Source organism: Amyelois transitella, chromosome 24 (genome assembly GCF_032362555.1).
Source record: "Amyelois transitella isolate CPQ chromosome 24, ilAmyTran1.1, whole genome shotgun sequence".
NCBI classification, from domain to species: domain Eukaryota; kingdom Metazoa; phylum Arthropoda; class Insecta; order Lepidoptera; family Pyralidae; genus Amyelois; species Amyelois transitella.
This window is the reverse complement of record NC_083527.1, coordinates 5,270,469-5,298,030: the sequence shown is the minus strand read 5'-3', so window position 1 is coordinate 5,298,030 and position 27,562 is coordinate 5,270,469. Positions and strand designations below refer to the sequence as shown.

The following is a 27,562-nucleotide window of genomic DNA, read 5'->3' as shown; positions in this document are numbered from 1 at the left end:
TACTTCCTGTCGGCCTTTTAACATAATTTTTGTGTGTGTTGGGATTGTTTGATCCCGTTAGTTGTTTGTGTCAGTGTAAACCTCCATAACTACATTTATAGCAATCACCAAAAATGTATATACATACATATAGTCACGTCTATATCCCTTGCGGGCTAGACAGAGCCAACAGTCTTGAAAAGACTGATAGGCCTAGTTCAGCTTTTTGGCTTGATGATAGAATTGAGATTCAAATAGTGACAGGTTGCTAGTCCATCGCCTAAAAGAAGAATCCCAAGCTTGTGAGCCTATCTCTTAGTCGCCTTTTACGACATCCATGGGAAAACGATGGAGTGGACCTATTCTTTTTTCATTGGTGCCGGGAAATACACGGCACATTATGTCAATACCATGTCAAAAATGCACAAGCATTGCATATGTGATCTCTGCTTTGGAAAAAACATTCATATTGCTTACAGGCGACTTTAAGTAGATACTTATTGCCACCATATAATCTGGTCAATTGTTGCGGCCACAAGATCACCTCTCGTATCATCATCGCACAATACCCGTATTGTGTGGGATATAATTGGTTCTGTTCTGACACGTTCGCGCCGCATAATGTTATGTGTTTTCGTTTTACGCGTCCCTTTGTCTTTAGTTAGTTTCATCAGAGCGGAATGTAAGCAAAAGCCTTGTGTGAACCTTATGTACTTACCCACAAATTTCTCGGCATTAGTAATATATAATGGTGTTCTTTTTAGTTTTGAAAGGATTTTATTTAGATACCTACACACATAAAACATATAATCACTTGCGGGACAGACAGGTCCAACGCTCTTGAAAAGACTGAAAGGCCATGTTCAGGTGTACGGTTTAAGATGGAATTGAAATTCAAAATATTAAAATAAATTCAATTTAATAATTTAAATAACCAGCAGTGGGTTTACGGTTTCAGATGGAATTGAAATTCAAAAAGAAATAAATAAATTTAATAATTTAAATAACCAGCAGTTTATTCGTTCGTACTATGAAAATCTCGGTTTTTTCGGCAAATCAAGGAATTCTCAGTGCTCTTCCCTTTACAGTTCCATTTGAACAAAAAAAAATTAATATTAGTTACTCTCCAGTACTCTCAGTTTTGCCTATCTGTCATTCATCAGTTAGTAAATTTATTTTTATGTAATTCCTTGATTATTCGCATTAAGAGGACCACGAATAAGTGACCTTAATCGTGCCGTTCTCTAAGAAAGGTATGGAGTACTCGATACAGAAGGCATAATGCGCACATGAACTCGATTCTCATCGGTCTTTATCGAGTCTGCGACTGTTGTTCGGCAGTTGTTTTATTGTAAGAACAATTCGCCTACATAAATTACCGTAGGGAGTGGGAAGGCCTACCTTGATCAAATCGGAGACGTTTTAGCAAAAGGTATAGTCAAGAGTAAGTACCTACCAGAAACCGACGAACTTGCATGAAGTGAGTTATGAATGTGGATGAAGCGAAAGAAGTGTGCAGGGATCGTAGCGAGTGGAAAGATGTGGTCTCTGCCTACCCTTCCGGGAAAGAGGCGTGATTTATGTATGAATGTACTCGTATGTATGTCATCGGGAGATTTGGCGACAAAATTTTCATCTTGGAGCGATTGTAGTCATTATTTTAAAAAATGCTTTGAAGATACTCCCGAGGGAGGAAAATTATATGGTCGAACCGTTCTTAGGCTAAACGACCGTCAATATAATACTCCTTAGAAAAACGCATCACAAGCTACTGACTAGACAAATCGAAGTATCTTATAAACTTTACTCACGTGTATCAGAATATGACAATATATAGTTAATAACAATGTTTTCATGTCTTTCCTAATTAGCAGATATATGTGTAACTCCACTTGAAGTTAATCGTAGGGAAGTTGTTGTCATAGTATTTATTCGTTGTTAAGGCTGTAATTATGCTATTATTAGTTTTAGCTTCATAAAATCTATCTATCCACGTGATTCTTTAAAATGTTAACAAAAAGGAACCCACGACATGTTATAAATGTCTACGAAAGGTGTCCACAGCGCAATACGTTTCGTCAAAACAAAATAGTATCCACAACATGTTTCGTCAAAACGTTTTCAAAGAGTTAACCTACAACATGTTGCGTCAAGTAGTGTCAAGTAGTTTTTGTTTCTATAAAGAACATACAGACAGACATACAAAAATTTTACTGATTGCATTTTTTGGCATCAGTATCGATCACTAATCACCCACTGATAGTTAGTTTGAAAATATATTCCATGTACAGAATTGACCTCCCTACAGTTTTTTTATAAGTATAGATTTACGAATTCGGAACTACCATAACAAACAAAGGAAGTCACAAATAGTTACATTAATTAATCTCATTAGGTTTTATTTGCGAATTAAAGACGCGACAACGACCTGGCTCAATTAATGAAATAATTAGAGAGATAACATCTCGGGCAAGGTTATTAATACTGTGATACCTAAAAATAGTTAAGGAATTGATGGATTTGTCGTTTGTTTACTTGGAATAAAACCCATCTCTCTCATCCCTTTTCTATCTATGTCGTAAAAGGCAACTAAAAGAATAGGCGCACATTAATGCAAACTTCCATGCTGGCCTGATAGTAAAGATAAATTCTCTTCATGTGCAGATTACACACAAATATTTAATCACGTCTATATCCCTTGCGGGGTAGACAGAGCCAACAGTCTTGAAAAGGCTGATACGCCACGTACAGCTTTAAAATAGAATTGAGATTGTAAGAATCAATCAAGGGTACGGCTAAAAAACTTAGGATTCTTTTTATACTATCTGAATCTGAATTCCATCATAAGCCACACCTACAGCTGAACGTGCCCTGTCGGCCCTGTCTACCCTGTAAGTGTTAAATGACGTGATTATATGTATTGAGACTGACTACTCACATGTTTATTATACCTGAGGCTCAGACAATGAAATTGTGTGTAAGACTTTTATGTATAATGATTTCTGTTTATTACACTGCTTAAAACTGTCTCCATTGTACAAATTAAGTTAAAAGTGAGAATGGTAAATGACGGAGAAGATTTAATCTTTTCCAAGGCAAAATTTATTTTTCATATATGTAGCTTATTTATTTATTTAAACTTTAATGCCCATAATACAAATGTATAGCATTTTTGGTAATTGGCGGACTTAATGCTAGAAGCATTATCTACCAGTCAACCTAAAACTAAATAAATATATTTATACCTATACGAAATATAAAATAAAAAAAAAATAATTATACATAAAAACGAAATTAAATTAAAAGGAGCAGCGATTGCCGAAATGAGTGAAAAGGCATATAGGTATATTAGCTAGCTCAGATTATATACGCTTAGCTTTGAGGAAAGACTTTAAGTATATTTAACTCATTTCGTGATATCATTGACGCAAGTGCCTTGTGGTCACAGTGAAAAGTCCAAAAAACGTGTTTACTCAGGCCAGTTCACACTCGAGAGTGCTAATATTTTTTGTTACATTTTTCTGTCGCTATCCATGACGAAACGACCAGCAATAATACTAATAATGAAGCAATATGACTAAGGGATAGGCTTATAAACTTACGATTGTTCTTTTAGGCGATGGGCTAGCAACCTGTCACTATTTAAATCACAATTCCGTCATCAAGCCAAAAAGCTGAACGTGGCCTATCGGTCTTTTCGAGACTGTTGGCGCTGTCTACCCCGCAAGGGATATAGACGTGACTATATGTATGACAATTTTCTAATGTGTGCGGTTTGAGAGTTATTTATAATTAAGTGGTTGCCATTAGGTGCGCGGAACCAATAGGACAACAAATAAAAGGAACACTCCATCTTATTTAATAAATTTAGACTAAGTTAATAGCCCATCGCCTAAAAGAAGAATCCTAATTTTATAAGCCTATCCTTTAGTGCAAATATCTTTTTTATATTGGTGCTGGGAATCATACGGCACCTTGCACGGCACAATAGAAATGTGCACGAGAGGATACATTGTTGTGATTAATTAACTTATACGAGATGCATTTAATAAAAAAAAAATATTTCTTATGGATTGGTAATTTCTTTTTCTTAAAATTCTGCTGTAAAATGCCTTATTTATATGTAATATGGTCATTCATATATCTGACTGATTATAAGTTTGTTGATGAGTTTGTTATTTTAATTGAAGGACGAATATTATTTGAAGTCAGCGAAACTGAGGAATCGGAGAAGGTCATTAGAAATCGCTCGGTCTTATCGTTGTTCGTTCGATCTGTGTTAAGAACAAAATGGAGACTTCAATCCTGGCTACTAATATTATAATGTGATAGTTTGTAAAGATATATAAATATGTGAGTGTGTTTGTTATTCTTTCGCGCAGAAACTCTACTGAACGGTTGTTCATGAAACTGCGGTAATATACAAATAAATATATAGCCCAACACATTGGAATATTGTTATGTTAAGCTAGTTTATTTTGTTTTAACTGTATAAGTATCTTCTTTCAATTTAAACTATAACATTAAAAATATATCTTAATTCACATTAAAAAAAATTGTTAATTTGAATAAAAATGTAAGTTTTGAGCTAAAAAATTGTTAAATATTAAAGATGTGCAAGATAAGTTTTTGTTATAGTTATACTAATATGCAAATAAATGTTGAAAATAGATTTTGTAACAAATGTATTACATAGGTATACTTGTATTACTAAAATAGAAAATGTCTAAAGTCGGAAAAAAATATTAACAAGGTAATTTCATTATGGAAAATCGGAAACCTTGAGAATATTCAAAAATTGACTTTCCATAATAATAATTAAATATTACAATTTTTTTTTAATTTTAACTGAACGTGGCTCATCAGTCTTTTCAAGACTGTCTACCCCGCAAGGGATATAGACGTGATTACATGTATGTATGTTATTTTTATTCCCATCAGGTGTTCCACCTCCGCGACATCCGCTGGGAGCGGCCGCGGTTCCTCTCCAAGTCGTTCCTCGCCTTCGTCACGTTCAATGTGATCAGCTACTCCCTGCTCGCTGCCGAAGTCCTCACCACCAGCGTGGCTGACACTTCTGCTGAGAAGAAGGTAAACTATATTAGGTCCTTACATACGAAATTGTCTGGATAATCTGTTATGGTTGAAATTGTCGTTTGGTATGGGAGGAATAAAGAGTTGAATAGTTTATTATTGATTTTATTATGATTATTTAACGCGACCTCAATGCTTTTAATGTGCGCTGCCTTTTTTTGATTATGGATTTTCGTTTATATGTTGGTTGACTGGAAGAATTCCCAGTTGGGATAAGTTGTTAGTGTTGTAAGTGTTATTGTACATGTTCTTCTAAATCCAATAGCAGTTTTCTAATTTGTTATATTTCTTTTTTATGTGCTATGAAGAGTTTACTAACAAACAATTATACGTGCAAAGATTTTAATTAAACTGTATTTTTGTGTCGAGTGCTTCCCGGCACCAATACAAAAAGAATAGGACTACTCCCTCTCTTTCCCAAGTATTGTAAAGGGCGACTAAGGGATAGGCTTACAAACTTGGGATTATTTTTTAGGCGATGGGCTAGCAACCTGTCACTATTTGAATCTCAACTCTATCATTAAGCTTAATAGCTGAACGTGGCCATTCAGTCTTTTTAAGACTGGTGGCTCTGTCTACCCCGCAAGGGATACAGACGTGACTATACTATACATATGTATGTATGTATGTTGCAGAGTTTCTACCAGCACGTTTTCAACGGATGCTACGCTGTGCTGCTGTTCATCGTGGTCATCTTCTTCCTCATTTACGGAGTTGAAGTCTTTTTTAAGGTGAGTTCTAACTTTTTTCCGACTCCAGGGTTTCCTCAAACCTTTTGCGATATATGCCTTATGATTTTCAAGAACAAAGTGAACCCTTTAGATAATACTGGTTTTGATGACTTTTACAATGTTATTTGTATGTTTGTTTAGCTTTAGATGAAAACAAACAGTATATATTTTTGAGGGTACTAAGCGGCGGGGCTCGAAGCCTCTCAATATAAATTTCATCATTAAGCCATCTGACCGAATCGCTTAATCACAGGAGGCTTTTGAAAAAATAAACTTAAAATGTTTAATTTAACAAAAACTTTCTGTGGTTCTCCACTTTGAGAAACTCTAGTCTTTATATAATAAATAAAGATCGGAATAGGTAGATTGAATTGGGGTCAATGAACTGAAACGTATATATTTACGTTATACGTTTAATATGGACATGCCTCCGTCCGGGATTGCGGGATTTGTAAATTATTAAGATTTTTTCCGGAATTTTTACAAGTGGGATGAAGAATATATTAGTGGTAGCTGTTTTCCCCCGACTTCGTTCACGTAAATTGTAGTCCTATGTTACCCGCGGACAATGTAGTTTACTGTTAGTGTAAGTACTGAAATGGAATCGCGGAAAAGAGGCTTATCCATGTTATGCTTTCTATGGTAATTCATGATGCAAGTACATAAAATCAATCTACCTATTCCGATTTCTGATAATAAAGCTCGCATTTTGTCCTTACTCAAATGACACTTAACGCCTTGTCGACTTCCACGTCGCATCGAATGCGGTGTTAATATTTCTATCCTTTTTTGGTTTGATGGTCAGTTGTCACCCCGTTATCACCTATTGTTCATTGTAATGGTCGGTCGGTAACAGGGTCTTGTTTTGGTGTTAATAAATAATAATTAGATTACCCAGTGTGTTCAAGGTAGTAGTTGTACAAGATATGTATTTATTTAAACTTCATTGCATGAAATACAAATGTATAGCACCATTGGCGGACTTAATGCTAGAAGCATTATTTGCCAGTCAACCTTCGGGTCTGACAGAGAACTTTGTGTGGGGTCAAACTGGATAAATATATTTGTACCTACACAAAATATAAAATAAAATAATTATAATATACATATACATACATGAAAACTGCAATAAATAAACAATATACATAAATTAATAGGTGCAGCGATTACAGAAATGAGTGAAAAGGCTTATAGGTAATAAATACACTCGCGACGCGACTCAAGAGAACTGAGAAACCCGTAAACCCGTATACAACTTTACATTAAAGCTATATTTTTAGTTACATTAGTACCTATGTTATATAATAATAACAGCAGACATTTATATTTTCAAGCACGAACTATAAATATTTTATTTTTGCCATTTAACTGCAGTGTAGTTTGTTTCGCCGCTTCTTCTACACATGCGCTTTGGAAGCGGTAGTAGTGATAATTAGATTTAAGTGATGTGACGTCAATAACTGATACCTTGTTGCCAATTTTGAAAATAAATATATTCTATTCTAACAAAAAAATCCTCAAAAAACTTTGGGATGGCCGAACAAGGTGACTAGTCGATAAAAATGCAAAAAACATTGATAACTTAACATTTTTAGACAATATATCGATAAACTTATACTTAAATTTTTCTTCATGAATTCCTTTGGTTTTATTTCGTTTAGTCTTTATTTTCCTGCGTGTGATTACTTCAATAACACAGTTATTATATCAATAATAGGGGATATTCATGTTTTTTTTTTGTCATAAATCAATATTTTACTTCATTGTAATGTAGAAAAAAATATAATTAAGCTTCAAAAAAGTCTAGATATTTTTCAAAATGAAATTTAAAACTTTGAATTTATTTGAGCAGTTCAAACGCCGTCATTTTGCGCGCGCTTTGCGTGACGTCACGCGGCACTCTCAGTGTTTATTTACTGTGAATTTTTCAGTTACTTCGTACTTATTTACAGTATTGATAACTTTAAAATCATGGAAGAAGCCAAAAAGGCATCTTATAAGTACTGTATAGTACCAAAGTGCACAAATACTACTCGTAAAACACCAGACAAATTGTTTTTTCGTATTCCAGACGATGCGAATATACGAAAACTGTGGTGTAAGGTGATGAGAAGGGATAATGTATCTCCTAAATCGCGTTTATATTGTTGTGAAGATCATTTTAACGTAAGTATACTTTATTTAGGTACAGCATAGTGTGAATTAGTAAAAAGTACGTTTTGCATTAGCTATTAAATCAGGATATAAATTTATAGAAATTAAATCATTAATATATATATCTCAGATACACACAAAGTCAAAGTTATTATACTTGAGTGAACTTCAATAATATAACATGTACTGTACTTATATTATTACCTTGTAGACGTAAAAATATAAGTTTCAGAGCAATGACAACTGGATATGTATAGGTTATGTTTTGGTGTATTATAAGTGAACTGCTGTATGCATTTATTAATAAAAATCCATGTTATGGGCTAAAATATTTTATGTAACATAATAATTACCTTGCAGCTTTCACTCCTCTGATCTCTGCGCTCGTAAAATCGGGATTTGATGCAAAATATGATGTCATCATAAATGCATCTATTTTCGGTAGATTGTCCGATTGTGCTTTGACAAAACCAGCTTCAGTCATCGTTCTACATTTACTACTAATCTAAACTAAACTCCACTACAATCAGCACAAGAAAACAGCTTTAAATATTTATTTTTCTCACTACACAATAGGAGCTTCGATACCGATAAATTCAATGTTGTGCCGCATGACGTCACATTTTGGTCGACCAATGGTGGCGCGTTTTGCTATCTTGAATTTCGCGCCGTTATTTTGCACATTTTGGATAATAATTTAGGGGTTTAAATAATAAGTAAATGAAAAAAAAAACCTTTCGATTATAATATGACGGTAATAAGTATTCGAGAAAAAAATACTTTAGGCCATTTAAAATTTTATGCATATCCCCTATTACATCAATTTCGTACTGCAACAATGTTGCTATCGATCAAATGTTACCAATGTGGAAAGGACCCATCAATAAATAAATATAGTACATATAGGGACTTGGTATAATTAAATAATTATGGTTAAATTTTTTTATACATACATATAGGCCCGTATATATCCATTGCGGGGAAGACGGAGCCAACTATATTTCGCTTTTTATAAAACAGCTATTTGGCTTTATAATAGAATTGCGATTCAAATAGTGACACGTTGCTAGCCCGTCGCTTAAAAAAAGAATCTCAAGTATATAAGCCTATCTCTTAGTCGCCTCTTACGACATCCATGGGAAATGAGATGTAGTGGTCCTGATTTGGCCAAATTGGTCCAGGCTTTTTGAGTTATGCGCTTACCAACACATTCTGCTATTCATTTTTATATTATAGAAGTTTATATGATTGCATAATATACTTTAGGTGTCGTTTTTTCCCCGTAAAGCAATAAGGATAACTGTCAATCATAATACGGCCATAAATCTTCATTCATAGATACATATATTTGATTAACGCCACAATGGTGCAATGGTAACGTATTAACTTCCGATCTAGAAGTTCCAGGTTCGATCCCTGGTATAACAGTGCCGTATGGTTCCCGGCACCAATACAACAAAAGGAATAGGATCACTCCATCTCTTTTCCATGCATATCGTAAAAGGCGACTAAGGGATAGGCTTATCAACTTGGGATTCTTCTTTTGGGCAACAGGCTGCAGCAACCTGTCACTATTTGATTATCAATTCTATCATTAAGCCAAACAGCTGAACGTGGCCCATCAGTATTTTCAAGACTCTGTCTACCTCGCAAGGGATATAGACGTGAATATATGTAATGTATGTATGTTAAAATATAGAGATAGATTAGATCAATAGAGTTCGTGAGGCATAATAAAGTAACTTTTGAGACATTTAGAATTTTAAAAGTTAAACATTGAAATTGTTCGCAATGTCTCAATTAAAATATTATGATTTAAAAAACGTCAGAAATTCAACAAAAAAAGTTGGTAAACGAACGCGCGCTTAACAAATAAATCTGCTCGCTTTTTGTGACAGAAAATTAAGAGGAAGTATGTTTCTAGTCAAAACAATAATTATCAATCATTCTTTCAGTCTTAAGGTGTGCATTACATTCTATTCAATATCAACATCCTACTCGTCTCGTACACGACAAGAATGTTTTTTGAACTGAACGTCAAACAAGATTGATTATGTTATGAGATTTGTCATCATAATTATTATGAGTTGTGTGCGCGATGATCGTTATACTGTAATGACTCATTGTTAGTGAGTGTGTGTGATGGCATTTGAAGAGGTAGAAAGAGGGGAAAGAGGGGTGATTTTATGTATGTATGTATGTAACTATCTATACTTGCCTACTATTTTCTTGTTACAGTGTAAATTTCTACACAATAAAGATTTACAAACAAACAAACAATTTCATTTTTCCCGGAGGCAGAGACTACCAACAAGATAGATAATAGATAGTTATAGTTATGTATATCATATTTATAATTTGTATTTGTTTGCAGCTTCGCGGCGAATTCCTCAAGGAGACTAAGGTGTGCACGATCATATCGCCGCGGGCGGGTCCCTCCTCCGCGGCGGAGGATGATGATGTCCAAGACACACTGGTCACTAAACAGGTAACATTGTGAATACATACATACATACATACATCTGCCCTGGTATAACTAAAATGCCGTTATCTGCCAAATCCTTGTTTTAAGTGAAACGTCAAAAACTGCGGTATAAATTTAAACTGATGCCATTCATCAATGAGAACGCCTATTTATGACTTAAAGGTCACCAAGGTCATCAAGGTCATTTAGGACCAAAAAGTCGTATATACAGATCGAAAGAGATTTTTTTTCTTTTTTCACTGGTAAAAAAGGTGTAAATCCTGATGTCAGATAACGGCATTTTAGTTATACCACGGCAGACATATAGTCTCGTCTATATCCCTCACGGGGTAGACAGAGCCAATAGTCTCGAAAAGACTGAATGGCCACGTTCAGCTGCTCGGCTTAATGATGGAATTGAGATCCAAATAGTGATAGGTTGCTAGCCCATCGCCTAAAAAAAGAATCACAAGTATGTAAGCCTATCCCTTAGTCGCCTTTTACGACATCCATGGGAAAGAAATGGAGTGGTTCTATTCTTTTTTTGGGAACCAGAACCACACGGCACTAACATTGTGAAGATGGATGGTATAGCCTATTCTCGTGACTGTATTTTAGAATGATTACCCCTCGTGCCGTGTGGTTCCAGAAACTTTAGAATGGGACCGCTGCAACTCTTAACTATGGATGTTGTGTCTATAGGCATATCTGACTTTGATAATCTAGGATTATGGTTCAAAGGCGCACTTCAGGCTCCTTTTCAGAATGGTGATGAGCTTAAGTTACCTAGGAATTAACGTCAGGAGGACGATGATTGTCTTGATATTATATTTTCATCTCATTTGTGCCAATTCCAATTGGCCGTTTTCTTTTCCATAGATTTATCATAGACAAATATAGAGATAAATAATTTTCGATCAATATTTTCTCCAGGGCATCCAAACTGACTTGACCGATAGCGATGGTACAGTGGACCCTCGTTCGGTGAACCAGTCGCAACTCCAGCAGTCCAGGGTCGGGCTGGTCAGCCAGGCGCTGATGCTTATCCTCATCGCCGGTTTCCTCGCTTCGGAGACACTTGGAGAGTTCTGGAAAGCGAAGTGAGTATATCATACACACACACACACACACACATATATACCTTTTAATGACATCCTTATCTTTCGCGGGGTAAACAGAGCCAACAATCTCGAAAAGACTTGAAGACCACGTGCAGCTGTATGGCTTAATGGTGGAATTGATATTCAAATTAATAAATAAATCACGTCCGTTTTCCAGAAGGGGTTGTCTTAAGCTTGACTGCAAAGTCTTTTCCTTGTGTGGTACATCACAGTACCATAATTAAATACCATTATCTGGTGTTCTTAATACTTTAATAGCCATACTGAAGTATGCATATAGTCAGTTTAGGATTTTGAATCCTAAACTGACTATATGCGACTGTTTTATGCATCTAACATTCATGTCTCGTTTAAGATTAAGTCCCTTCTACTCAATAAACGTTTCATGTATCTTAAGAAAATTGTGTCTGGAGCAAAATATGCTTGTTCCAGAGTGCCAGTGGTCTCCCGCAACTGGCACGACTTGGTGTTCCGCCTGGCGGAGATCGGCGTTGCGCTATGGTTCCCCTGCGTCCTGTGGAACTCCATGGCGCCCGAGAGACTCTGGCTGCTGAACCCTCGGCGGCTGCTGGCCCGCCAGCTGGACGACGCCAAGCTATCCGACTTGCTGCAGCATCATCGTGACGCCAAGGTTAGATACGGTACCAGTTTCCTTAGTGTCTATGGTCTACTACCACGTTTTGTCTATTGAGTGCTGTGGACTCCATGGCGCCCGAGAGACTCTGGCTGCTGAACCCTCGGCGGCTGCTGGCCCGCCAGCTGGACGACGCCAAGCTATCCGACTTGCTGCAGCATCATCGTGACGCCAAGGTTAGAGTTACAGTACCAGTTTCCTTAGTGTCTTATGGTCTACTACCACGTATTGTCTATTGAGTGCTGTAGAACTCCAAGGCTCCCGAGAGACTCTGGCTGCTGAACCCTCGGCGGCTGCTGGCCCGCCAGCTGGACGATGCCAAGCTATCCGACTTGCTGCAGCATCATCGTGACGCCAAGGTTAGATACGGTACCAGTTTCCTAAGTGTCTATGGTCTACTACCACGTTTTGTCTATTGAGTGCTGTGGAACTCCATGGCTCCCGAGAGACTCTGGCTGCTGAACCCTCGGCGGCTGCTGGCCCGCCAGCTGGACGACGCCAAGCTATCCGACTTGCTGCAGCATCATCGTGACGCCAAGGTTAGAGTTACAGTACCAGTTTCCTTAGTGTCTTATGGTCTACTACCACGTATTGTCTATTGAGTGCTGTAGAACTCCAAGGCTCCCGAGAGACTCTGGCTGCTGAACCCTCGGCGGCTGCTGGCCCGCCAGCTGGACGATGCCAAGCTATCCGACTTGCTGCAGCATCATCGTGACGCCAAGGTTAGATACGGTACCAGTTTCCTAAGTGTCTATGGTCTACTACCACGTATTGTCTATTGAGTGCTGTGGAACTCCATGGCTCCCGAGAGACTGTGGCTGCTGAACCCTCGGCGGCTGCTGGCCCGCCAGCTGGACGACGCCAAGCTATCAGACTTGCTGCAGCATCATCGTGACGCCAAGGTTAGAGTTACAGTACCAGTTTCCTTAGTGTCTTATGGTCTACTACCACGTATTGTCTATTGAGTGCTGTGGAACTCCATGGCTCCCGAGAGACTCTGGCTGCTGAACCCTCGGCGGCTGCTGGCCCGCCAGCTGGACGACGCCAAGCTATCCGACCTGCTGCAGCATCATCGTGACGCCAAGGTTAGAGTTACAGTACCAGTTTCCTTAGTGTCTTATGGTCTACTACCACGTATTGTCTATTGAGTGCTGTGGAACTCCATGGCTCCCGAGAGACTCTGGCTGCTGAACCCTCGGCGGCTGCTGGCCCGCCAGCTGGACGACGCCAAGCTATCCGACCTGCTGCAGCATCATCGTGACGCCAAGGTTAGAGTTACAGTACCATTTTCCTTAGTGTCTATGGTCTACTACCACGTATTGTCTATTGAGTGCTGTAGACTCCATGGCGCCCGAGAGACTGTGGCTGCTGAACCCTCGGCGGCTGCTGGCCCGCCAGCTGGACGACGCCAAGCTATCAGACTTGCTGCAGCATCATCGTGACGCCAAGGTTAGAGTTACAGTACCAGTTTCCTTAGTGTCTATGGTCTACTACCACGTATTGTCTATTGAGTGCTGTAGACTCCATGGCGCCCGAGAGACTCTGGCTGCTGAACCCTCGGCGGCTGCTGGCCCGCCAGCTGGACGACGCCAAGCTATCAGACTTGCTGCAGCATCATCGTGACGCCAAGGTTAGAGTTACAGTACCAGTTTCCTTAGTGTCTATGGTCTACTACCACTTATTGTCTATTGAGTGCTGTGGAACTTCAGGGATCACGAGAGATTGGCTGCTGAACCTTCGGCGAAATACAGAACCAATTATGCAGGTTTTTTTTTTTAGATTCTTACGATCGATCTAAGCAAGATTTTTGAACTGAGCTTGCGCAGGAGAGGACCTAGATGTGGATTTTTTCACATCCTTTGACAGCCTTTAATATCGCAAGCCATCTGTGAAAAGTAATGGTAACTGCAATAAAGCTCAGTTGGCACGGTGGAGACGTGGGTTCGAGTCCCAGTTTCAGACCTGACCTGATGTTCTATCCACATTAAAAAGCAAAGAGTGTTGTTGGAATGTAATACCAGGGGCCATGATGAGGCTTTAGAATTTGGTTGTGGTCCAATTCTTAAGGTAAATTGTTACGTATAAAACACTAATATACAAATTATATTCGGGTACCAATTTGAAGGAGATCAGGTCGGGTTGTCAAAATTGAAATAAAAATAACGATAAAATGTAGAAAATATTGATTCTTTTATTCTTTCAAATTGAATTGAAGGCTCCTTCTTTGTCCACACACTTTCAAATTTGGCCCGGACTATATGAAGTATATGGATTTACAGTGAGTTATATATTTGATGTTCTGCGCGAGGCGTTATATCATCAGTCTTCATTTGTCCATTCTCCACATGTGCTTTTGGTCGTTCGGTCGTCAGCTTCCATGCTAAGCTTTTAAATACTGTGTGTGTTTTGAGTAGGTTGCAAAAATTACACCAAAGTCTGTGGTATATTGGCGCTATTTTGTAAGTGGTATATTGGCGGTATTTTGTACGTACGTGGTATATTGGCGCTATTTTGTACGTGTAATGTGTTGCAATGCTTCATATACGTATGTCATTTTATTTCAAATTGAGTTTGTTGTCTTTTTTTTATTTTTAACATGATTTTTAACATGCATAACTTAAAACACTTTTATCACTCGGCTCGTATGTCCAGAAAGTTGTTAGACCCATGGGTTGTGGTGGGACAACGCTTGTACGATACCCTCATTGTCCATCTCCAAATTATCATTATCATCATCATTAACAAGCGAATTAATCCTCATTCTTCACTAACCAGCGCTCAATTCAAATTCGCACTTACAGACTCATAAAATCGTCATGACAGACTCCTGATTCCTTCACCTTTACACCATCAGTACAATGACAGTACAGTACAATCTCCCCGGTCACTCCATTCTTACAAATTCCGTCCATCCATCTCTTTTTCAAAATCGCATCAACGCACCCCCATCTTCCTTCACCATCACGGATGACTGTCGCATCAACGCACCCCACATTCCTTCACCATCACGGGTGACTGTCGCATCAACGCACCCCCACATTCCTTCACCATCACGGGTGACCGGCTAACCTGCACCCCGCTGTACTAACTACCGCCTAATTCCCCAGACCTTGGTGTTGTTCTGGCGTGTGACCTGGTCACAAAAAATGCGTTTCCTCCTCGCCGTCGGCGGGTATTACCAGTGGTTGCTGTTCAGGGTTATATTGTCGGTGTTCTTCAGGCCGCTTGCTTTGGACAATTTGGAGTATCCGGTGAGTTTGAGCGGATTTCGGATGGTATGATTGGATAGGTCTGTGATTGTCGTAGAAAATAAATATATATAAAAGTCTGGTATATATAAAAGTTAACACAAAAAATTGCCTATTAATTTATCACGTGTGCGAAACTGTGCAGTCTCTGCGTAACGAAGTAAAGCAGTTTCAAGTCTAAGGGATAATTCGTGGGGTAAATACTCATATTTGGGTTAAATTTGTTTTTATTTATTGAACCCAAAGAAATTTGTATGTACAAATTTGTATGTACAAAGAAATTTGTATGTACAAATTTCTACTTAATACAAACTTGGATAAAATCACGCCTCTTCTTAAAACGTTTTAATTCAAAAATATGATACAAATCACTAATTCTCGCCGACCGAATGTTCTCTTTCAAATTAAGATTTATCTCTCTCACGCTTAACTCAAAATAATATTCTTTATATACATAGTTAAAATACATACATACATACTTAAAATCACGTCTTTATCCCTTGTGGGCTAGACAGAGCCAACAAAGGCACAGTCATCAAAATATTGTTTTGCCTCGTAACAGAATGTGGAGACCGACTCCCTAGTGGGCAGCGTGGGGTCGGGCCGCGACTGCTGGATCTGCTACGACGGCTCGCGACCGGAGCCCCTCATCCGGCCATGCCGCTGCACCGGCGACGTGTCCGCCGTGCACCACGACTGCCTCCGGCGGTGGCTCGTCGAGGTAACATACATACATACATGACACGGTCACGTCCATATCCCATGCGGGGCAGACAGAGACGACAGTCTTGAAGACTGAATGGCCACGTTCAGCTCTATTTGGCTTAATGATAGAATTGAGATTCAAATAGTGACAGGTTGCTAGCCCATCGCCTAAAAGAGGAATTCCAAGTTTATAAGCCTGTCCCTTAGTCGCCTTTTACGACATCCATGGGAAAGAGATGGAGTGGTCGTATTCTTTTTTGTGTTGGTGCCGGGAACCACACCGCATTTGGCGTCGAGGTAACAATTAAATCATTTGGCCTTAGATTTCTGTATGATAGTGACTATTTTCATTATATTGTAGACCTTATTAATTGTGAATAAAGTTGAATTTAGTAGTGGAAGTTGGTATAACAATATGAAGCTACTGTTAAGGAAGAAATAAGTATGAGTATAAAGACTACCTACTTCTCTCTGCCAAGGTTCTAAATAGGAATCTCCTCGTTGTAACAAAAAACAAAAATATGTATATGAAAATAAAAAATAATGCAATAGTAGCACAAATAAACTAATAGAATAGAATAGATTTATTTTCAAAATTGGATACAAAGGTATCACTTATTGACGTCACATCACTTTAATCTAGTTATATCAAATATATATACTCGTGTATATAAATGTACAAACTGTATAAATTATGTCAATACCATGTCAAAATTAATGATGATGCATGTACGTTTGTGTGTGACATTGTTTTGTGTTTGTTTTTTCTCGGTTATAGATTTTTAGTAAGTATATGTATATTTTATTCCAATAACATTTTATTTATTTATTTATTTTATTTCTTCCAGAGTGCTGCGACTCCAGACGGTTTGAAATGCAAAGTCTGCAACACGCCCTACATTGTTCAAGAGACGAACAGGTCAGTTTTGTCTTTTTTTCCTCATTGACTGTTTTATATATTTTATTTTGTTTAAATTTTCAATTTTTTTACGTTTAATTTACCTTCTAGGCTTCCTTCAAAAATTAATAATTTTTATTTTTGTTTTGTAAATTAAATCCACTTGTTATCTCTACATAAGAAAATGACTTGCTTATTTCAAATATTCCTTTCTATATAAAGGTGTACATAACACTGACTGAAAGACCCACACAAAATTCCAACGGCGGCCGTTTTCAGGCGAAGAAGAAGAAGAAGACTAAGGAAAAATAAAGTGATCTATTCAATTGCAGAGTGGAATGGGAACGCGGCTTCACCTGCCTGCACTGGCTGCGCACGGCCCTAGCCGTGGCGTGCATGTGCGGCGCCGGCGCAGCCGCCTGGGTGGTGGTGCAGCTGTTCCAGTCGCCCGTGGTGCGCGTGCTCGCCGCCGGCGCCGCCTTGCTCGTCTGCTACGTCGCCGTCAGGTACGAATTGTTCGTTCATATTCGACGGATTCTGTGGCGAATCGGTAGTACCTATGCTTGTCTGTGATACCGGAGGTCCCGCGTTCGAATCCCGGTCAGGGCATGATGAGAAAAAAACTTTTTCTGATTGGTTTGCGTCTTGGATGTTTATTTTATTTATTTATTATAAAAGTTATTATTATTTATATAACCACGTCTTGAAAAACTGACATACCACGTTCAGCTGTATGATCACGTCTGTAACCCTTGCGGGGTTGGCAGAGATGGCAGTCTTGAAAGGCTGACGGCTCAGTCAGCTGTGCGGATTAATGATGGAATTGAGATTCAAATAGTGACAGGTTGCTAGCACGTCGCCTATAAGAAGAATCCTAAGTTTATAAGCCTAGCCCTTAGTTGCCCTTTACGACATCCATGGGAAAAAGAAGGAGTAGTCCTCTTCCTTATTTTATATCAGTGCCGGGAATCACACGGCCAAGGTAAACCTAACCTGTATTGTATCGATCATGGTTACACATCCAGTTGCCTGAATGCGCAGGTTTCCTTACGATGTTTCCCTTGCCGTAAGAGCATCGGTTAGTAGTATACGTTAATCAAACAAGAGTCAACACAGCCGCGTCAGTACTTGAGCCTGTCACAGACAGATAACAAGACATCTGCATTAAAAAAAAAATTCACTCTAAATTCCATATTCCTCACAGATTCCTCGGCAGCAACACTGTGACGGCGTACCAGCGGGCCAAAGTGTCCTCCCTCAGGATACTGACCGAGCCCCTGGACCAACCGGACCATGGGTTGTCCACTATCAGCAAAACGGTCACCGTGGACATCACGGCCAAAGCGGTGCTGGACCGCGCGCTGAAAGGCGAAGAGAAATAAATTTTTAGTTGTGGACTGTTATCATGTGAAAACGGATATACATAAGTACGTTTCCGGAACTGTTATACGCAGAATTGACGTTACTATTGAGTATTTCGGTTTTTTTTCGTTAGTACAAAAGAAAGGTGATACCGCGAGTCCGATACGTAAAAGTTTTGTTGTGTGTGATTTTTTTTTATTTATTCTATGTTATTATTTTTTTTTATTTGACGGTTTCGATTCGATAATACGATTGCGCATTCGATCGATAGAACGCTATTGATGTTGTTTTTTTTTTTAATTTGTGTCTGTTGCCGGTCGAATTTTGTTATGTCAAAATGAGGGCTTATTTTTTTATTGTAAAATAGAGATTGAGAGAATATTAGAGAGAGGCCTTTGATCAAAGATTTGACACTTTGAACTGTCAAATGATATTTAGTTTAACGAAAATAGATGAGTATTAGTTGGCCCTCATTTTACACTGTATGTCCGGTATACAAAGACATTTGTAAATCAAATTTTTTATTATTATTATAACTTTTATAATTTCATATGATTTATCAACTTTTATTTCAAGTATAATTTCTGTTATATGTAATGTATTTTATTGAATGAGGCTCGATTATTCTTTTAAATATAAGTCACAAATATGTGGGAAGCGAATGTGAGTGCCAAAGAGTTTCCCTTAGTATTCTTTGATAATAATAAAAATTAAAAAAAAAATTGTGTAAGGATTAAGAAAAATGTAAGGGTGTGAAGAAAATTTTTAAAGCAATACGTATTTCAAAGTGAATTTAAACTAAAAAAAAAAGTAAAAAATAAAATTTTGATAAATTGTAGTGGCAACAATTTTTGAGTGATTTTTGGCTTTATACTTCATTTATCATTTTGACGTGTTGCATCTATCCTAAAGCATTTTTTAATTCGTGTGACCAAATTCTGGATGTAGCAAGCCAGGCCACAATATGTGTGAGCATAGAGAGGTCATAGAAAGAAACGGACAAAAGTGTCTTATAGAACATACATACATATGGTCACGTCTATATCCCTTGCGCGGTAGACAGAGCCAACAGTCTTGAAAAGACTGAATGACCACGTTCAGCTATTTGGCATAATGATAGAATTGAGATTCAAATAGTGACAGGTTGCTAGCCCATCGCCTAAAAAAGAATCCCAAGTTATAAGCTTATCCCTTGGCCGCCTTTAACGACATCCATGGGAAAGAGATGGAGTGGTCCTATTCTTTTTTGTATTGTTGCCGGGAACCACACGGCAGTGTCTTATAGAAAGCTGAGAATATAAGTCAAAATCAATTTTTTTTTCAGAATATTGCCCTTCGCTGGTACTTTTTCACGTCATATATTTAAGTCAGATGTTACACGTCATAAGTGCTGCTGTCTCGCTCTTTTATATCACTTGTCTCTTTCACGCTTGTCATATCAATTTCCTTACATAGTGTTGTGAGAGTGTAAATGAATTATTTTTTTATATAATAATAAAAAGCCAAAATAGTTAAAAAAATAATAGAATAAAAGTTGTGTGCCGTAGTCTTATCATTCCTTGAATTTAATGTAAATAAGAAAATAAATAGTACTTATACCGTTATGGATTTACAAATTATGTAGATTTGTTGTTCATTTTATATACATTTAACGTGATTTTGGAAAATTTTAGTAATAATAATAATTTAAAATTATTTTATGTATATAGGTACTAACATCTTGAAATTTCAGAGGAAAGCGAAGATTTTTATAAATTGCGTTTGCGTACACGTCAATGGATCTATTATGATCATTTTATTGCATCAATCTCACGTTAAGTGTATATAAAATGCGCGTGTAGGTATATATTTTTTTAATCTTTCATCTATGTTGTGTATGTAATGATTAAAAAATCTTGCCACATAGTTTGTAAAACCCGCCAAATAGAACAACTGCCGGTTATCTATCTGTCTTCGTCACTCCCCTAGTGTTTGTCCCGTTCCCTCCTTAAGGAGAAGGAATTGGCCTTTTTAAGTGTCAGGAATTACACCGGCATATAATTTTTCTGTCTTATGTTTTTCAGTTTTTTTAATTTATTTATATTTATATGTACATACATAAAACAAATACGACTAGAATTGTGTATAGTTGAATTACGAGCAATTTGATACAGAGGTTATAATATGGCTTAGGTTATGTTTATGAATATGTGTGCGAAAGGATTTTTCGTAGTTGGCAATATTCGCGGGAAATATTTGTAGTTCTTGGCGAGCGACAATGGATTACGGTAACCGCTTACCATCACGGTGGCCGTACGCCTAATTCTCTTCTTAGTTTATTTGCCAAAGCTTTAAAAGTTTTGGTTTATCAACGTTTTTCTACCTTTTATTATGGTCTCAATTATATTATACAAAGTTGAAATACCAGTGGTTTTTATCTAAAGAAAATTTGTACGATTTTATCGCCATCTCGCTCTAATTTTAATGCCCCCAATAATTGTGAGAAATAGCTATATTTTTGTGAGCTTGTCGTTAGAAAAGGCCATAGAGTTAAGATGAGATAACCGGCAATTGGATTAATATTTCTCGTCAATTAAATCTATGTAGTATGACGTATATTTTGCTATTTTAATATTAATATAGTACATTAGTCTCGTAGTGGGCTAGTTATGTGAAGTCATTATAGATTGCAATATTTTGTGAACTAATTTTTCGTAACAAATTTGATCAGCTTTAGGAATGAAAACAAAAAACTATATAGAGACGCCGAAATATTTATTGGAAAGATTGTTTCCACGTAGTGAATGCTATCCCATGTCAGAAAATTTTAAGTAACATAGACATCAGTATATGAAGTAATATATATATATATACATTCAAAAGGAAAATAATATTTTAAAGGAGGTGAGGTGCCTAGCCTATAAACGCTAAAAAAGCATTAAATATATATTTGACATTGCTAAAAATAATAGAAAACCTTTGTCACAATTTTCTCTCATGATTACGTCGTGTTACCGAATTTGACCCAATTAGGGGGTAGGTTTTACCGATCTATTTGGGTCACATTTCTCTCATAATTATGTCACTAATAGTTATGTGACCATACGCTGAGTACAAAGATATTTTAAAGTTAATGACACATTTTTATCTATATCAATCTATAATTCAATATTTTAATCATGAAAAATTATCCTAGGTGTTCCTCAAGGCAGCAAACTGGAGCCATTTGATTTTTGTTTAAAAAAAAAGAATGTATCAATAATTTTGAATAGCTTTTATGCATCGGAGCAATAGAGACTTAAATTTTGATCTCTCATACATTTCAGATTAGTGTAGTGGTTTGAAATGTAGTGTAGTTTAACAGTTGAATTCATTGTAAATATTGACTTTCCAGTATTCTGTGCATATTTGGAGGGTCGCAATGCGGTATGAGTGTTGATAAATAAACAAATATTATTGACTCCTAGTGTTTTATTTCAGATGTTTTTATTTGAAAAGGTACATAGAAACATTAAGGTATATAACCACGTCTATATCTCTTGCGGGGTAAACAGAGTCAACAGTCTTGAAAAGACTGGAAGGACGCGTTCATTTCAGATGTATGTTGGAATTAAGATTCAAATATTGACAGATTGTCCATCGCCTACAAGAAAAATCCATTGACTAAGCTTTTCGCTTAGTCGCCTTTTACAATATCCATAGGAAAAATATAAGAAGACAGACCACCCAACACTTTAGAAAACGCAATTGAAAATCTTATACGGGAGAAGATGGCGACGTAAGAGAAATCATGTATTTTTATTTGCATTGAATAAACTCAAAAATAATAATAAGTTTCATGAAAATCAGTCAATAGATTAAATAACTAAATAGCGTTGATCTTATATAATTGAATGCCTGAATGTAGAGGTTTACAAAGTATATCCTCGTTAAGAGTATCAGATAGACAAGTAATAAGAATTTTGGAAGGGCGAAGACGTAGGAACCTACTTTTGATCAAATCGGGCAAGACCCAGCAAAAGGTCAGCTCAAGATATCTACCTGAAACAGACGTTCTCGCCTGAAGAGAGTTGTGAATGTCGGTACACATTTACATTCATGGCATCTGTGGCGTAGCGGTAATACGAAACATGTCTGTTACACCGGAGGTCCCGGGTTCGAATCCTGGTCAGGGCATGATGAGAAACGAACTTTCTCTGATTGATCTGGGTCTTGGATGTTTATCTATCTAAGTATTTATTATAAGATTTAGTATTGTTGAGTTAGTTTTTCGTAATACAAGTTTCGAACTTACCTCGAGGCTAACTCCATCTGTGTAATTTGTCACGTATATATTTATATTTATTTATTACAATTACACGACAGTATATAACGCGAAAAAAGTAAGCAAGCAACATGAAAAGTTGAAAGATGATGAAAAATGTAAGAATAAGTGAAAGAGGCTCAATTTTACGTATGTATCAATGTCAAGGCATGCAAATATAGTGTGAATTGGAAAATCAGAATAACTTTTGTGTAATTGAAAAGTATAAGTTGTACCTTTCTAAGAAAGAATCTTTTCTATATTATGGCTTCCAACGGACTTTCGGATTGATAGCCAAATAAAATTGACGTATGATGTAAACCTACACCGCAATGATTACGCACTTGATTGTAATTGACTCATCGTCATTAATCAATTTAAAGTGTTTGTTTGTTTGTTTATAATATCTTTATTGCACAAAAATTTACACAGATATAAGTAATAGTACATAGTTATAATCTATACTAATATTATAAATCTGAAGAGTTTGTTTGTTTATTTGAACGCGCTAATCACAGGAACTTCTGGTTTTAATTGAAAAATTCTTTTTGTGTCAAATAGAGCATTTATCGAGGAAGGCTTTAGGCTATATAACATCACGCTGCAACTATTAGGAGCGAAGAAATAATGGCAAATCTGAAAAAAAGCGGGGAAAATAATTCATCCTTGAGCGCTTCAATGATGCCCGAGATAACAACTATTCCACGAGGACGAAGTCGCGGGCACAGCTAGTGTTTACTAGCGGTGCCCGCGACTTCGTCCTCTGAAATAAAATACTAAATGAAATGAAATAAAAAATAAAGCTGAAATAAAACACTTGCAATGGCGGATTGATCCCATGCAGGGCAGTCAACTGGCAAACAATAAAGGAACTAGACAAAAGCGGCAAGTAACTGCGTCATTAGCAATAATACAATAATATAACAACTAACATAAATACAAATAAGATACATAACACCCACCCACCCACTAAATATATATGTATAAACTAGTTAATATATAAACTAATATCATGAAAAGTGTATAACAAATGCATACTTTGGTACCATCTACAGAGGCTGTACGTCACCGCGGCTGTAGCCGAGTGCTATCGATAAATTGATTTTGGGCATTTTGGCACTCCGCCAAAATGCCAACCGAGGAGCTTGGCATGGTTTTATTATAAGGCTGTAAACGTTTTGTATGAACGAATTCTTATAGGCCTGCCCCAATGACTTTCACCTCGCTCTGTTAGAGGCGACCTGTACCCAACGTTTCCTCCGCAGACTTCACCAGCTACAGCCTGCATACATACATACAATTACGTCTTTATCCCTTACTGGGTAGACATAACCAACAGTCTTCAAAATATTGGGATGTCACCTCGAAATGACTAAAGGCCACGTTCAGCTGGATGGTTTAATGATGGAATTGAGATTGAGACGGTGACTGGTTGCTTTAAAGATAATAAACCTTGAGATTTCTATAAAATCCGATTTAACATCGGGCAACCGTCACTTCATTAGGCACATACATACAATCACGCCTCTTTCCCGGAGGGGTAGGCAGAGACTACCTCTTTCCACTTGCCACGATCTCTGCATACTTCCTTGCAAGCTCGGCGGTTTCGGGTATACTTTTGACTTTATTAGGTATTTTAGAATAATTCGCTGCCTCCTAACAATAAGGACGCAGTGTAATTGTCAAGTCTCCCAACTGTTCAAGGTAAAAGTTTGCTACACGCGAATAAGCTCACGTCATTGCTTTTATAATTAAAAACTTTCAGACCAAGGCGTGGTAGGAAGTTTCATTATCAAAATTTAACCTCTGATACAAATTTTTTTCATAGGTAACTATGTAGGTATTGGTACTGACTGACTGAATTTAGGTAGCCAGCATCTTTTTAATCATTAGGTATATAATTATTCCTTTTATATAATATAAGTATGTCACCGGAAAATAACAAGAACCGAAAATTTATAAATTTCCTAGAATGGATTCTATATTATATAGGATGACTTTACAGAAAGCCAATTTTTTTAATTTTCTAATATTCTTACCATGTTTTCCTCTGAAACGAACGTTACCTACTGTACTAGACTGTGTGACCGATGTTGATGGAAATTGAAGGTCACCGATTGCCTTAATTGACCTTCCACAGACACCCACCGACTTTAAAATCGTTCGATCGTTAAGCCCTATTAAGACTGCTGGTCTAGGAATTTGTGCCGTACCTACCTATTATGTAGGAAGTAGGAATTAAATACACTTATCTAATGCACGCCTTCGTGCTGTTAGCGAAGAAAAAACACAGAGAGTGCCAACTGCTTCTCTTTCCGTGTAAATTATAACAATAAAAAGAATAGAATTATTTGTGTTGGTCTTGGATTAGGCTTTAATTAGGTAACTTGAGTTTATTGAATGAACATAAGTAATACAAGAGTCTGCCGCGTAAGATGGCTGGCCCTCAATTCAGTTAGGACGCCATCTTCCTTCGACTAGTGATGTCATATCACAATAGTGACGTGACATATACATACTCATAACATTATTAAATTGGGATTCTTCTTTTATGCGATGGGCTAGCAACCTATCAGTCTCAATTCTATAAACCATCGGGCTGAACGTGGCCTTTCCCTTTTTTCGAGACTGTTGACTGTATTCACTCCGTAAGGGATAAATACATAAATGATTAAACCGTGAATACTCATTCCCGCGGGAATTTCGGGAAATCGTCCCTTAGTCTCACTCTTAGCAGAAATAAGGAACCTGAAAAGGAGGTGGTTTGGGCTGTGCCTTGTCCAACAGTCAGTCAGTCACTCAGTAGGTAACGGAAAAAATATTTATTTATACATACATACATACAGTCACGTCTACATATATCCCTTGCGGGGAAGACAAAGCCAACAGTCCTGAAGAGACTGACATGCAACGTTCAGCTGTTTGGCTTTATGATAGAATTGAGATTCAAATAGTGATAGTGTTGCTAGCCCATCGCTAAGAATCCCAAGTTCATAAGCCTATCCCTTAATCGCCTCTTACGACATCCACGGGATTTGAGATGGAGTGGTCATATTCTTTTTTTATATTGGTGCCGGGAACCACACGGCACATTATTTATTTATCAATCACTCAATCGCACAAATATTATTCATATGCTGCTTCACTTTATATTTCAAATGAAAATCGACGCATATTGAAACAACGACTTTGAACAGACGACCAGCGTCATCAACCATTGATTTATTGGAATTGATACAACAATGTAGAGCAATCAAAGCACCTTAGTTAATGTACGAACAACAAACTCTACGCCATTAGACAATTAAGCATTTATTTCAGGAGAAAATTATTTTTAGAACGAATATATATTACGTTTAAAGTTATACCTATACCTAAATATTGTGATATCAATCATAGATGTAGTTTCTGCCTACCCCTCGGGGAAAGAGCCATGATTTTATGTATGTATATTTCGGCCAGACTGCTTTTATTCCTGCGCTGATTGTAAAATATAACCAGGTTAAAAACTTAGAATTCTTCTTGCAATGTGTCATTTCAAAACCTCACTATCATCATATGCCAGTTTTGTGCCTATTAAATGTGTTTACCCCGTTAGGGATAAAGACGTAACATTAGTTAATATTTTTATGGAATATTGACAATAGCAGTATAAAATATCCCATAGGTATTATCCATATAGAACAGAAAAATAGAGATATAGCGAAATATAGAAGATTTCGAGTACGATTCATTTGCTTATTCGTGAAATTATTCTGTTAGAACAGTGAATTTCCCCTGAATCGAGAATGATAATACAAATGAATAAAAGAATTGTAGTGGGAGCGATTATTCGGGCTCGACCGCCACCGATAGGAAGATCTTCCACCAGGCTAAGTGTTGTGCCTGAGGATCCGCGGCTCCGACAATGTTGTGTCTGAAGTTGTATAAGTAATCCGTGAAATCTTTGCTTGCGCGATTTAGACTCGCTTTATTGGGTTGATAAGGTCGCTTGATTAGCTGTTGTCGTAGAGATGTCAAAACACAGAATGTTATCTATTTGAATATATGAATCTTTCTGAAAAATAATTATTACTTATACAGTTTTGCTGATGATTGTACATCGTTCTTTTTTGTGTGCAATAAAATTCATTCGTTCAATTCTGTACATTCAAAGGAATAATTTCTAACTTACCTCTGTAATTATAAGATGGCCTGCCTTTTGGCTATCTACTGTCCACTTAATCAGTGGATTAAGCGTTTGGACTGAAACCCTTCACCCTTCTTACCCTTTCACCCTTTACCACCCCTTCAAGGCCATATAAAATTAGACGCAAATTCTAATGAAACCTATTGCACCACGATTTCAATCCATACTTATAGGATGTCCCGATCGGCCTTTATTGCAAAGGTATAAGACTGAAAATACGATAATTTCAGGCTCTATCATTATAATTCCGTCAAAGAATCGCAGACATGACCAGACATGGCGAGTATAGCCGAAAAGTTCCGGCAAATGCCGACTGAAAACAAAATGGCGGATATTTTCGCGCATGCCTATTGTCAACCCTGGGGTGTGTGACGTCATCGTAATTTAGGGATGCCACGAAATTTCCATACACGATAATTTCTGGGTAAGTTTTTGCCTCTCGTTTCAGAAAGGCTATGAATATGTTTTTTTTTTAATTGTGATGTCTTTAATATTAATAAAAAGGTTTTTAGTTGTACACCTTATATATTTTAATATATAAGGTTACTTATATATTAAAGATGTTGTATGGATTTGTCGTAGTTACTTGTTTTTTTTTAGTTGTCCGTCAAAAATTATCTAAGCCCTTGCCCTTTTGACGTCAATTAACCATTAGGTAATCATGTGATTAATTTGATAAGAAAGCGCAATATGAAACCCTT

The 27,562-nt window shown here is 37.2% G+C and overlaps 1 protein-coding gene across 1 annotated transcript in view; it reads left to right on the top strand.

The window, feature by feature from the left end:
• The window catches only part of LOC106135782 (uncharacterized), a 71,976-nt gene extending 50,147 nt beyond the window's left edge, over positions 1-21,829 (top strand). Inside the window, exons 5-14 of the mRNA XM_013336160.2 lie at positions 4,921-5,070; positions 5,709-5,804; positions 10,333-10,446; positions 11,356-11,522; positions 11,976-12,174; positions 15,285-15,428; positions 15,988-16,146; positions 16,979-17,049; positions 17,361-17,534; positions 18,233-21,829. Of these exons, the coding sequence (XP_013191614.1) occupies positions 4,921-5,070; positions 5,709-5,804; positions 10,333-10,446; positions 11,356-11,522; positions 11,976-12,174; positions 15,285-15,428; positions 15,988-16,146; positions 16,979-17,049; positions 17,361-17,534; positions 18,233-18,410 (1,452 nt within the window). The 3' untranslated portion in view covers positions 18,411-21,829. The remainder of the gene's footprint in view (positions 1-4,920; positions 5,071-5,708; positions 5,805-10,332; positions 10,447-11,355; positions 11,523-11,975; positions 12,175-15,284; positions 15,429-15,987; positions 16,147-16,978; positions 17,050-17,360; positions 17,535-18,232) is intronic.
• Positions 21,830-27,562: the final 5,733 nt, after the last annotated feature.